This window comes from Salvia splendens, unplaced genomic scaffold, assembly GCF_004379255.2.
Source record: "Salvia splendens isolate huo1 unplaced genomic scaffold, SspV2 ctg832, whole genome shotgun sequence".
In the NCBI taxonomy this organism is placed as follows: Eukaryota; Viridiplantae; Streptophyta; class Magnoliopsida; order Lamiales; family Lamiaceae; genus Salvia; species Salvia splendens.
In genome coordinates this window covers 1-12,441 of record NW_024599512.1, presented here as the reverse complement: position 1 = coordinate 12,441, position 12,441 = coordinate 1, and the positions used below count along the sequence as shown (strand labels likewise).

The 12,441-nt window shown below is 51.6% G+C and overlaps 2 protein-coding genes across 2 annotated transcripts; both read right to left on the bottom strand.

The window, feature by feature from the left end:
* Window positions 1–4,217: 4,217 nt before the first annotated feature.
* Window positions 4,218–4,688, bottom strand: LOC121791498. The gene has a single exon (XM_042189427.1). It carries the CDS (start codon window positions 4,686–4,688, stop codon window positions 4,218–4,220), a length of 471 nt encoding a protein of 156 aa, XP_042045361.1.
* A 5,668-nt stretch (window positions 4,689–10,356) lies between these two features.
* On the bottom strand, window positions 10,357–11,271 carry LOC121791497. Its single transcript, XM_042189425.1, has one exon. It carries the CDS (start codon window positions 11,269–11,271, stop codon window positions 10,357–10,359), a length of 915 nt encoding a protein of 304 aa, XP_042045359.1.
* Between the last annotated feature and the right edge of the window lie 1,170 nt (window positions 11,272–12,441).

Here is a 12,441-nt window from a genome sequence, read left to right as displayed (position 1 = left end):
CAAGTGACTTCAAGTATCGAGGCGATGTGTCTGCATCAAAGAAAGTGGTGGCAGGGGTCTGAGCCCCCTACCTGCGAGAAAATCAGCAGCCCGGTTTCCCTCTCGGTAGATGTGAGAGAACCGAACCTGCACCTGTGAGAGCAAGATACGAATGCGAGCCATGTGATGTCTCACGTCTGCCGCTCCCCCACGACCGGAAGTGAACACTGCGACCACTGCTGCTGCGTCCATCTCGACCCAAACCTGTGATGAGAACTCCATAGCCATCGTCAACCCATGAAGAAGAGCAAGAAGCTCCGCCTCGAAGGCCGACGCAGCTACTAGGGGCCTGCAAAAGGCCCTCAACAGAGAACCGTCTGAAGCACGAACCACTCCCCCACCACCAGCCTGTCCCGTCGAGGTAGAGAAGGCCCCATCTGTGTTCAGCTTCACCCAAGGGTCGTCAGGTGGATGCCAAAGCACGCTCAAGGACCTCAGAACTCGCCGGCGAGGAGGAACCGAATGCATGAAGTCGACAGTCGGGGTGCAACCGCGCCAATGAAGGAGGACTAGCACACCCGCCGCCACCAAAATCCGCCAATGCTGAATGACCTGCCAAATAACATGGGAAGAACGAAAGGAAATGCCGCGGTGCTTGCAGCTATTCCTCTCCATCCAAATGAACCAATATACAAGGCAAGGAACGATAAAACTGATGTGCAAGGTGGGAGCCCTGTGAGAGGACCTCCACACAAACCCTAATCTAAGTGCAATGTCAGTGCACGTGTGAATGTGTGTGCCAATGTAAGGGAACCAGCCATCGAAGTAATCCCAAACAGATCTCGCCAACGGACTCGACACAAACAAATGCTGAAACGACTCGACTGAAAAAGAAGAGACACAACACAGACACTTGGAAGCAAGAGAGATACCGTGGGCCTGGACATAGCACTCAACAGGGACCCTCTGGAGGAGGAGGCGCCAGATGAAGATAGAGATGGTCGGGGTCAGCCCAGCATTCCAAACCATGCGAAGTCCAACATGTCTGGGGGACCGTGTCCGGATGAGCTCCCAAGCTGTGGCCGTCGAGAACTCGCCATCACCAGTCAGGCTCCATCGCATCACATCCCACCTGCCCGCCTTAATCGGAACAGCCCTGATAAGATCCAACACATACAAAGGCACACCATACAAAGCCAGATAATCATGCAGTTTTTCAACATGCCAAGTATGATCACGCCAAAACCTAGAAACCTCAGCGGCAGGAAGATCAGTCCCAGGCGGACAATAGGTCCTAAGGGGGAGATCCCCGGCCCACACGTCATCCCAGAAACTAATCCGCCCTTCGCCGAGGGACCACCTAATGAGACCATGAACCTGACCCCTAATGTCCGTGAGACGATAGCTGGATGGTTTTTTTTTTTTCACCATTACGGCGGGGGGTTAGACGGACCCCCAACCTGTCCATATCAAATCAAACGATAAAGTGTCGTACATTGACCAAGCCCAAAAGTGACTTGGTCCACAAAAAGAGATACATATCAAAAAACTTATCTAAGCTACTAGGATATCCCCACAAGCTGGGTATTATCCATCTAGCAAACGAACTAATAAAGTACATAATAACTTGGGCGATGACCAAGGAGTGGTCAAGCCCAAAGGAAATACAAGAAATACATATCAAAATCCATAACAAAAATAAGAACTCATCCATCTCGATATCTGAATCTGAAGTTCGGATAGCCCAGCTGGTCCATCGTCACAAGCGACTTCAAGTACCGAGGCGCTGTATCTGAATCATAGTAAGTGATGGCAGGGGTCTGGACCCCCTACCTGCAAGAAAATCTGCTGCCCGGTTACCCTCTCGGTGGATGTGAGAGAACCGAACATGCATCTGTGAGAGCAAAATGCGAATGCGAGCCATGTGATGTCTCACGTCCGCCGCTCCCATGCGTGCCGAAGTGAACACTGCGACCACTGCTGCTGCGTCTATCTCGACCCAAACCTGTGATGAGAACTCCATAGCCATCGTCAACCAACGAAGAAGAGCTAGAAGATCCGCCTCGAAGGCCGACGCAGCTACAAGGGGCGTGCAAAAGGCCCTCAAAAGAGAACCGTCTGAGCCACGAACCACTCCCCCACCACCAGCCTGTCCCGTCGAGGTAGAGAAGGCCCCATCTGTGTTCAGCTTCACCCAAGGATCGTCGGGTGGATGCCAAAGCACACTCAAGGACCTCAGAACTCGCCGGCGAGGAGGAACTGAAGGCATGAAGTCGACAGTCGGGGTGCAACCGCGCCAATGAAGGGGGACTAGCACACCCGCCGCCACAAGAATCCGCAAATGCCGAATCACCTGCCAAATAACATGGGAAGAACGAAAAGAAATGCCGCGGTGTTTAGGGTTTAGGGTTTAGGGTTCAGGTTTTTTTTTTCCGCAAACACCATCATGGCGGGGGGTTAAGGCGGACCCCCAACCTGTATATATCAAAAATCACCAAAAGAACATACATCAGCCAAGCTCAAAAGTGACTCGGTCCGCACGAGAGATACAAATTACAAGAGCTAACAAAACTAATATGGTATCCCCATATCAAGAACTCTAACTAAACAACATGGATGTCCCCACAAGCCGGGTATTATCCATCTAGCAAGAGAACAAAAAACCAACAAGACAACATGAGAGGTGGCTAAGGGATAGCCAAGCCCAAAGGAAGTACAAAGCATACAAATCAAAAACCAGAACCAAGTTTACAAAAAATCATCAATCTCGATATCTGAATCTGAAGTTCAGATAACCCAACTGGTCCATCCTCACAAGTGACTTCAGGTATCGAGGCGCTGTGTCTGCATCAAAGAAAGTGATGGCAGGGGTCTGAGCCCCCTACCTGCGAGAAAATCAGCTGCCCGGTTTCCCTCTCGGTGGATGTGAGAGAACCGAACCTGCACCTGTGAGAGCAAGATGCGAATGCGAGCCATGTGATGTCTCACATCCGCCGCTCCCCCCGCGACCGGAAGTGAACATTGCGACCACTGCTGCTGCGTCCATCTCGACCCAAACCTGTGATGAGAACTCCATAGCCATCGTCAACCCATGAAGAAGAGCAAGAAGCTCCGCCTCGAAGGCCGACACAACTTTTAGGGGCGTGCAAAAGGCCCTCAACAGAAAACCGTCTGAAGCACGAACCACTCCCCCACCACCAGCCTGTTCCGTCGAGGCAGAGAAGGCCCCATCTGTGTTCATCTTCACCCAAGGATCGTCAGGTGGATGCCAAAGCACGCTCAAGGACCTCAGGATTCGCTGGCGAGGAGGAACCGAAGGCATGAAGTCGACAGTCAGGGTGCAACCGCGCTAATGAAGGGGGACTAGCACACCCGCCGCCATCAAAATCCGCAAATGCTGAATGACCTGCCAAATAACATGGGAAGAACGAAAAGAAATGCCGCGGTGCTTGCAGCTATTCCTCTCTGTCCAAATGAACCAATATACAAGGCAAGGAACGATAAAACTGATGTGCAAGGTGGGAGCCATGTGAGAGGACCTCCACCAAAACCCTAATCTAAGTGCAATGTCAGCGCATGTGTGAATGTGTGTGCTAATGTAAGGGAACCAGCCATCAAATAAATCCGAAACAGATCTCGCCAACGGACTCGACACAAACAAATGCTGAAACGACTCGACTGAAAAAGAAGAGACATAACACAGACACTTGGATGCAAGAGAGATACCGCGGGTCTGAACATAACACTCAACAGGGACCCTCTGAAGGAGGAGGCACCAGATGAAGATAGAGATGGTCGGGGTCAGCACAGCATTCCAAACCATGCGAAGGAAGTCCAACATGTCTGGGGGACCGTGTCCGGATGAGCTCCCAAGCTGAGGCCGTCGAGAACTCGCCATCACCAGTCAGGCTCCATCGCATCACATCCCGCCTGCCCGCCTCAATCGGAACAACCCTGATAAGATCCAACACATAGGGTTTAGGGTTTAGGGGTTTAGGGTTTAGGGTTTTTTTTAACCCATGAAGTACAACTGCCACAAGAAATGCATATAATAACGCAAAATACATCAACACAAATTTGGTCCAACAATTCTCTCACGCTCTCTACATTCTCAATGTATAGCAGACCTTCAAAATAGTGCGTCCGACAAACTGGTACATCATCCTATACTTTAAACATGTTCCACATCTACATCCAAATCCATTTTGTTCTAACAGACAAGGAGGTTCCTCATTCAGTTAGACTAGGGGATTTAGAACTCGAAAAGCCTCCTTTGTTAGACCGTAGTAGACTGCTTTGCTGCTATTGTATGTTATGAAGTTCCACCCAAAAGCAGAACCCCCAACAATGTACGTTGCTTGTACCTGACTATCTGGAGGTAGGACAGACGTAACATCGTCCACCAAAGGATTGTCAGCATCTTGTTGATGCTCCTCTGCTTTCTTGGCATCACCAACATCGCCGTTGCTACATTTTTTCAGCTGAACGGAGTTTTCTGTCTTTTCTTGGTATAGTTCCATCAGAAGCTTCATCCCTTGACGGATATCATCAGCTGCTTTGCAATTTCGAAAGTCATGAGTCTTGAGCACCTCAATGAAATGGGGGCGAAGGTCTTTGAGAAGTCCTCGCATCTTGTAGTAGGGAGAATCCTGAATCTCATGTTGAAGATGCCTCTTTCTGCTTTGAGGCACGGGTTTGGATTCCTCCATTGAAGCTCCCTGGTTTAGGGTTTATGGTTTTTTTTTCCTCAAACACCATCACGGCGGGGGGTTAAGGCTGACCCCCAACCTGTATATATCAAAAATCACCAAAAGCACATACATCAGACGAGCCCAAAAGTGACTCGGTCCGCACGAGAGATACAAAACACAAGAGCTAACAAAGCTACTATGGTATCCCCACAGACCGGGTACTAACCATCTAACTAAAGAGAGGATAAACATAACAAAGCTATACATCATAAAAAGAACAAGGATGATGGCCAAAAGCGGGCTAAATCCAAAGGAAATCAAAAAACCATAAATCAAAACCACGAACCAAGTGAAGAAGTCATCCATCTCGATATCTGAATCTGAAGTTCGGATAGCCCAACTGGTCCATCCTGACGAGCGACTTCAAATACCGAGGCGCTGAATCCGCATCAAAGAAGGTGATGGCAGGGGTCTGGACCCCCCTACCTACCAAAAAGTCTGCTGGTCGGTTGCCTTCTCGAAAGATGTGAGAGAACATGAACTGTATCTGTGCGAGCAAAGTACGAATGCGAGCCATGTGATGTCTCACATCCGCTGCTCCTCCGCGTCCTGAAGTGAACACCGCGACCACTGCTGCCGCATCTATCTCAACCCAGACATGCGAGGAGAACTGCATAGCCAGTGTCAGCCCGTGAAGAAGAGCTAAAAGCTCCACCTCGAAGGCCGACCCAGTTGCGAGCGGCGTACAAAAGGCCCCCAAGAGTGAACCGTCTGAGCCCCGAACCACTCCCCCACCGTCTGCCTGTCCCGTCGAGCTAGTAAAGGCCCCGTCGGTGTTCAGCTTCACCCAAGGATCGTCGGGTGGATGCCAAAGCACTTGCAGGGACCTCAGAACTCGCCGGCGAGGAGGAGCCAAATGCATGAAGTCAACGGCCGGGGTGCAACCGCGCCAATGAAGGGGGACTAGCACACCCGCCGCCACCAAGATCCGCAGGTGCCGAACAACCTGCCAAATAACATGTGAAGAACGAAAAGAAATGCCGCGATGCTTGCAGCTATTCCTCTCCGTCCAGATAAACCAGTATACCAAACAGGGAATGATGAAGCTGATGTGCAAGACGGTGGCCCTGTGAGAGGACCTCCACCAAAAACCTAATCTATGTGCAATATCAGTGCACGTGTGAATGTGTGTGCTGATATAAGGGAACCAGCCATCAAAGTAATCCCAAACCGATCTCGCCAGAGGACTCGACACAAACAAATGCTGAAACGACTCGACTGAAGTAGAAGAGACACAACAGAGACACTTGGATGCAAGAGAGATACCACGGGCCTGAACATAACACTCAACAGGGAGCCTCTAGAGGAGGAGGCGCCAGATGAAGACAGAGATGGTAGGGGTCAGCCCAGCATTCCAAACCATGCGAAGTCCGAAATGTCTAGGGGACCGTGTCCGGATAAGCTCCCAAGCTGAGGCCGTCGAGAACTCGCCATCGCCAGTGAGGTTCCATCGCATCACATCCCGCCTGCCCACCTCAATCGGAACAGCCCTGATAAGATCTAACACATGCAAAGGCACACCATACAAAGCCAGATAATCATGCAGTTTTTCAACATGCCAAGTATGATCATGCCAAAATCTAGAGACCTCAGCGGCAGGAAGATCAGTCCCGGGCGGACAATAGGTCCTAATGAGACCCACACGTCGTCCCAGAAACTAATCCGCCCTTCGCCTAGGGACCACCTAATGAGACCATGAACCTGACCCCTAATGTCCGTGAGACGATGCCAAATAGGACTATCATGCACAGAGTAAGGAGAAATGAAAGCACGACCAGCATGGAAACAATACTTGCGCATGGTGAACTGCGCCCAAAGTGAATCCTGCGCGAGAAATCTCCACCAGAGCTTGATGCTGAAAGCTTTGACGACCTCGCGGAAACGACGGATGTCGAGGCCTCCCTCATCCAACGGAAGACACATCTTCTTCTTCCAGCGAACCCAGCGAATCTTCCTCTGCTCCCCAACCGTGCCCCAAAAGAACCGGGCCAAGATCTGCTCCAACTCCCTCATCCAATACTGATACGGCTTCAGGGTTTAGGGTTTAGGGTTTTTTTTTGGGTTCAGGGTTTAGGGTTAGGGTTAGGGTTTTTTTTTTTTTTTTTTTTCTCAAACACCATTACGGCGGGGGGTTAGGCGGACCCCCAACCTGTCCATATCAAATCAAACGATAAAGTGTCGTACATTGACCAAGCCCAAAAGTGACTTGGTCCACAAAAAGAGATACATATCAAAAAACTTATCTAAGCTACTAGGATATCCCCACAAGCCGGGTATTATCCATCTAGCAAACGAACTAATAAAGCACATAATAACTTGGGCGATGACCAAGGAGTGGTCAAGCCCAAAGGAAATACAAGAAATACATATCAAAATCCATAACAAAAATAAAAACTCATCCATCTCGATATCTGAATCTGAAGTTCGGATAGCCCAGCTGGTCCATCCTCACAAGCGACTTCAAGTACCGAGGCGCTGTATCTGAATCATAGTAAGTGATGGCAGGGGTCTGGACCCCCCTACCTGCAAGAAAATCTGCTGCCCGGTTACCCTCTCGGTGGATGTGAGAGAACCGAACCTGCATCTGTGAGAGCAAAATGCGAATGCGAGCCATGTGATGTCTCACGTCCGCCGCTCCCATGCGTCCCGAAGTGAACACTGCGACCACTGCTGCTGCGTCCATCTCGACCCAAACCTGTGATGAGAACTCCATAGCCATCGTCAACCCATGAAGAAGAGCTAGAAGCTCCGCCTCGAAGGCCGACGCAGCTACAAGGGGCGTGCAAAAGGCCCGCAAAAGAGAACCGTCTGAGCCACGAACCACTCCCCCACCACCAGCCTGTCCCGTCGAGGTAGAGAAGGCCCCATCTGTGTTCAGCTTCACCCAAGGATCGTCGGGTGGATGCCAAAGCACACTCAAGGACCTCAGAACTCGCCGGCGAGGAGGAACTGAAGGCATGAAGTTGACAGTCGGGGTGCAACCGCGCCAATGAAGGGGGACTAGCACACCCGCCGCCACAAGAATCCGCAAATGCCGAATCACCTGCCAAATAACATGAGAAGAACGAAAAGAAACGCCGCGGTACTTGCAGCTATTCCTCTCCGTCCAAATGAACCAATATACCAAGCAAGGAATGATAAAACTGATGTGCAAGGTGGGAGCCCTGTGAGAGGACCTCCACCAAAAACCTAATCTAAGTGCAATATCAGTGCACGTGTGAATGTGTGTGCTAATATAAGGGAACCAGCCATCGAAGTAGTCCCAAACAGATCTCGCCAACGGACTCGACACAAACAAATGCTGAAAAGACTCGACTGAAAAAGAAGAGACACAACACAGACACTTGGATGCGAGAGAGATACCGCGGGTCTGAACATAGCACTCAACAGGGACCCTCTGGAGGAAGAGGCGCCAGATGAAGATAGAAATGGTCGGGGTCAGCCCAGCATTCCAAACCATGCGAAGTCCGAAATGTCTAGGGGACCGTGTCGAGAACTCGCCATCGCCAGTGAGGCTCCATCGCATCACATCCCGCCTGCCCACCTCAATCGGAACAGCCCTGATAAGATCCAACACATGCAAAGGCACACCATACAAAGCCAAATAATCATGCAGTTTATCAACATGCCAAGTATGATCACGCCAAAACCTAGAGACCTCAGCGGCAGGAAGATCAGTCCCAGGCAGACAGTAGGTCCTAAGGGGGAGATCCCCGACCCACACGTCATCCCAGAAACTAATCCGCCCTTCGCCGAGGGACCACCTAATGAGACCATGAACCTGACCCCTAATGTCCGTGAGACGATGCCATATAGGACTATCATGCACAGAGTAAGGAGAAATGAAGGCACGACCAGCATGGAAACAATACTTGCGCATGGTGAACTGCGCCCATAGTGAATCCTGCGCGAGAAATCTCCACCAGAGCTTGATGCTGAAAGCTTTGACGAGCTCACGAAAACGACGGATGCCAAGGCCTCCCTCATCCAACGGCAAGCAAATCTTCTTCTTCCAGCTAACCCAGTGAATCTTCCTCTGCTCCCCAACCGTGCCCCAAAAGAACCTGGCCAAGATCTGCTCCAAGTCCCTCATCCAGTACTCAAACGGCTTCAGAACCTGGAAGATGTGAAGAGGGATAGTGACAAGGGTGCTCTTGATCAGAGCAAGGCGACCTCCAAGAGAGAGATGTCTGTGGGACCAGCTGTGAATCCGGTCCACCATCTTCTGTCGGATATCTAAAAGGTAGTCGGCCTTCAGCCCCCCCTTATAGATAGGCACTCCCAGGTAAGTGAAAGGGAGGAATCCCTGCTGGAATCCACTCACCTCTGCCACCTCAGCCACCCAAGAATCGAACTTCTGAAAGAGATAGAAGTGACTCTTTCCCTTGTTCACCATCTGGCCCGACACGGCAGAATAGTGGTCAAGACAGTGTACCAGCCTCTCCACGGACTGTCTGTGTGCCCTGACAAATATGACAATGTCGTCGGCATAAGACAGATGGGATATGGCCGGCGCGCGTCGAGCACATCTATACTCCATATCAGGATGTGTGGCCACAAGCCTGTCCAAGCTCCTCGACAGATAATCTGCAGCAAGCACGAACAAAGACGGTGATAACGGATCTCCCTGGCGAAGTCCCCTCGTAGAGTGGAAGAAACCTGCCGAAGCCCCGTTCACAAGCACAGAGAACCAGCACGAAGAGATACATCTCCTGACCATACTCACCCACCCCGGCGGGAATCCCATCCTCTCAAGCACCATGAGGAGGAAAGGCCACTGCACTCGATCATAGACCTTCGCCATATATAGCTTGAGGGCCAGATTAGGGGAGTTAGCCTTCTGAATGAGCGACCTGCTGATATCATGAATCAATTCCTGAGCCAGGAGCACATTATCACTAAGCAAGCGACCCTTGACAAAACCGCTCTGGTTCGGCGCCAATACTAGAGGAAGCAGTGGCGCCAAACGCGATGTCAAGATCTTGGTGATGATCTTGTTGGTCACATTGCAAAGGCTAATCGGCCTGTACTCCGCCCAGGTCGCCGGGCTTGCCTTCTTCGGTAAGAGTATGATGGTCGTGGCTGTGAAGCTGCGGGGCATAGGGGCCCCCAAGAAGAAGTCCTCCACTGCTGCCACCACCTCTGCTCCAACGATGTCCCAACAGTGCTGGAAGAACAGGGACGAGAAACCATCCGGTCCAGAGGCGCTGTCTCCACTGATGCCAAAGACCGCCGCTCTCACCTCATCTGAGACCGGGACTGCACAGAGGCCCTCGCTGTCCACTGAGTCTGGAAGGCTGCTCAAGAGATCAAGGTCCGGCTGCTCCAACTGCTTAATGTCTGTCGTGAGCAGCTGCTGAAAGAAACCTACCGCCGACTGTCTGATATCGTCCTCTGACGTGAGAGTCTGTCCTCCTGCCTGAATGGCGTGAATCCGTGACTTCACCCGCTTCTGTCGCACCCACCCATGGAAGAATTTGGAATTTCTTTCGCCTTCTGCCGCCCACCGAATGGCAGCCTTCTGCTTCCAGAAATCCTCCTCCATCCTAGTGCAGAGTACATAGAGAGCGGTGCATCGGCTGAGCTCACTCCTATGGGCTCCCGTGGGATCCCCGTCGTAAGCCGCCTACGCAACGGTAACTGCCTCCTCTGCATCCCTCAGCCTCTCGAAGATGTTCCCAAAGACCTCTCTGTTCCATCCTTTGAGAAAATTCTTCACTCTGCTGAGTTTGAACTGAAGATTGAGCATGCCGAAGAAGCCCGTCTCCGCCGCCCACACTCTGGTGATCTCATCCCTGAAAGTATGATGCCGTACCCACATGTTCTGAAACCTAAAGGATGGCCTCGGAATCTGGGTAGTGAGCTGGCATCGCACGAGCAAAGGGGCATGATCTGAAGAGATCCTAGGCAAGTGAGTCACCCTAGTAGCTGCAAAGACTGTCGTCCAATGCTCCCCTAGAAGGACTCTGTCCAACCTCTCCCAGAGCCCACTCCTCGTCCAAGTAAAAGGTGGGCCATCAAAGCCTGGGTCCAGAAGCTGGCAGTCTGCAACGGCGTCAGCAAAGTCCATCATCTCTCCGTGCCTATCTGTCGTACTGCCCCGTCTCTCTTCCTCCAACAAGAAGATGTTGAAGTCGCCTCCAACAAGCCAGGGTGCCCCGTCAGTCGCTAAGGAGATGTCCCTGAGCTTATTCCACAAATCGTATCTCCCCTCCCTCGAGCACTTAGCGTACACTACGGAGAGAAAGATTGGAGTAGGGAATAAAGCAGCAGTAACTCGGACATGAAGAACTTGCTCGGAATCGTCGATCACATCGACCTGCCAATCCCTGTGAGAGAAGATCCAAATCTTGCCGTTTGTGTTCGAGCACCTAAATTGCAACCCAAAGCGCCTACTAAAGAAAGAAGGCTGGGGTTCTGTCTGAGGCTCAAGCACTGCGGCAAACAACACACTATACATATCGATCATATTCTTGAAACTGCCTTGGGTAGTAGCGTTCGCTATCCCCTGGGCATTCCAGATCATGAAATGGCTAGACATTGGAAACTCAGCGAGTTCCCGAGGCCGATAGCCTCGCCCTCTTCGGTGTACTCTCTGCTGGAGGGGAAGGAGGTCCTATGTACTGAATCACCGGATCTGAGAGTTCAAGCCTCGTCTTCGGTACCTCACAAATCATATGATCCTGGTGGTTATCGCTGTCTACCTCAACCTCAGCATCATCAGAGGGAAAATCCTCCAAGGCTCCGAACATGTTGTTGTCATGCAACACCATCGCTAGGGGGCCGAACCCGAGCCCAAGTCGAAGTGTAGGAGAGAGCGATCTAGAACCCCGCTCACTCTCTGACGAGGACTCATCCGCCTCAATGCCATGCTCTCCCTCGCCGTCTGACACTGTCCTCGCTGCGATAGAGGCTGCCCGTCTCTCTGCCCGGCGCTTCTCTCGCCACCTCTGTCGACAAGCAACATTCTTCGCGTTCATCTTCTTCTTAGGGGCGACGAAACCGTCGTCCTCAGCAACCTGTGCACCCTCTGCGGCTGCGGAAGAAGACCCAGGGTGTGAGACAGAGGTGGGGGCCATCTCTCTGACCGCCAACTCCTGCCTGCGTCTCACTTGACACGGAGGCTGGCTAACCTCTGGGGGAGGCCTCTCTGTAGCCTTTCCCGCGCTAGGCTGCTGCCGCTGGACCTGTGTAGGATTACCAGCCGTGGAGGTCGCCGCAAGGGGCTGCTCTGCACGTCGCAACTCGCTCTCTCTGTTGGGAGTCGGTCTGTTCTGTGCGGGCGGCCCGTACGTGTAATCCCTCTTAGGAGGCATGGGGCGCTTCCCAGAAGCGTAGCAAGTCATCGCCGAGTGGCCTACGTGCTTGCACTCGGAACAATATAGGGGAATCTTATCCCATTTCACCTTCAAAGTCACGTGTTTCCCTGCAATGTTAATATCTATCTCCTCTGGAATAGGCCTCGACAAATCAACCTCAACACAAATACGTGCAAAGGACACGCGTGATCTAGAAATAGTGGCACGATCCACTTGTACTGGCCATTGGTGAGATGCTAGGTAAGCCAGTACAAGTGGATCGTGCCACTATTTCTAGATCACGCGTGTCCTTTGCACGTATTTGTGTTGAGGTTGATTTGTCGAGGCCTATTCCAGAGGAGATAGATATTAACATTGCAGGGAAACACGTGACTTTGAAGGTGAAATGGGAT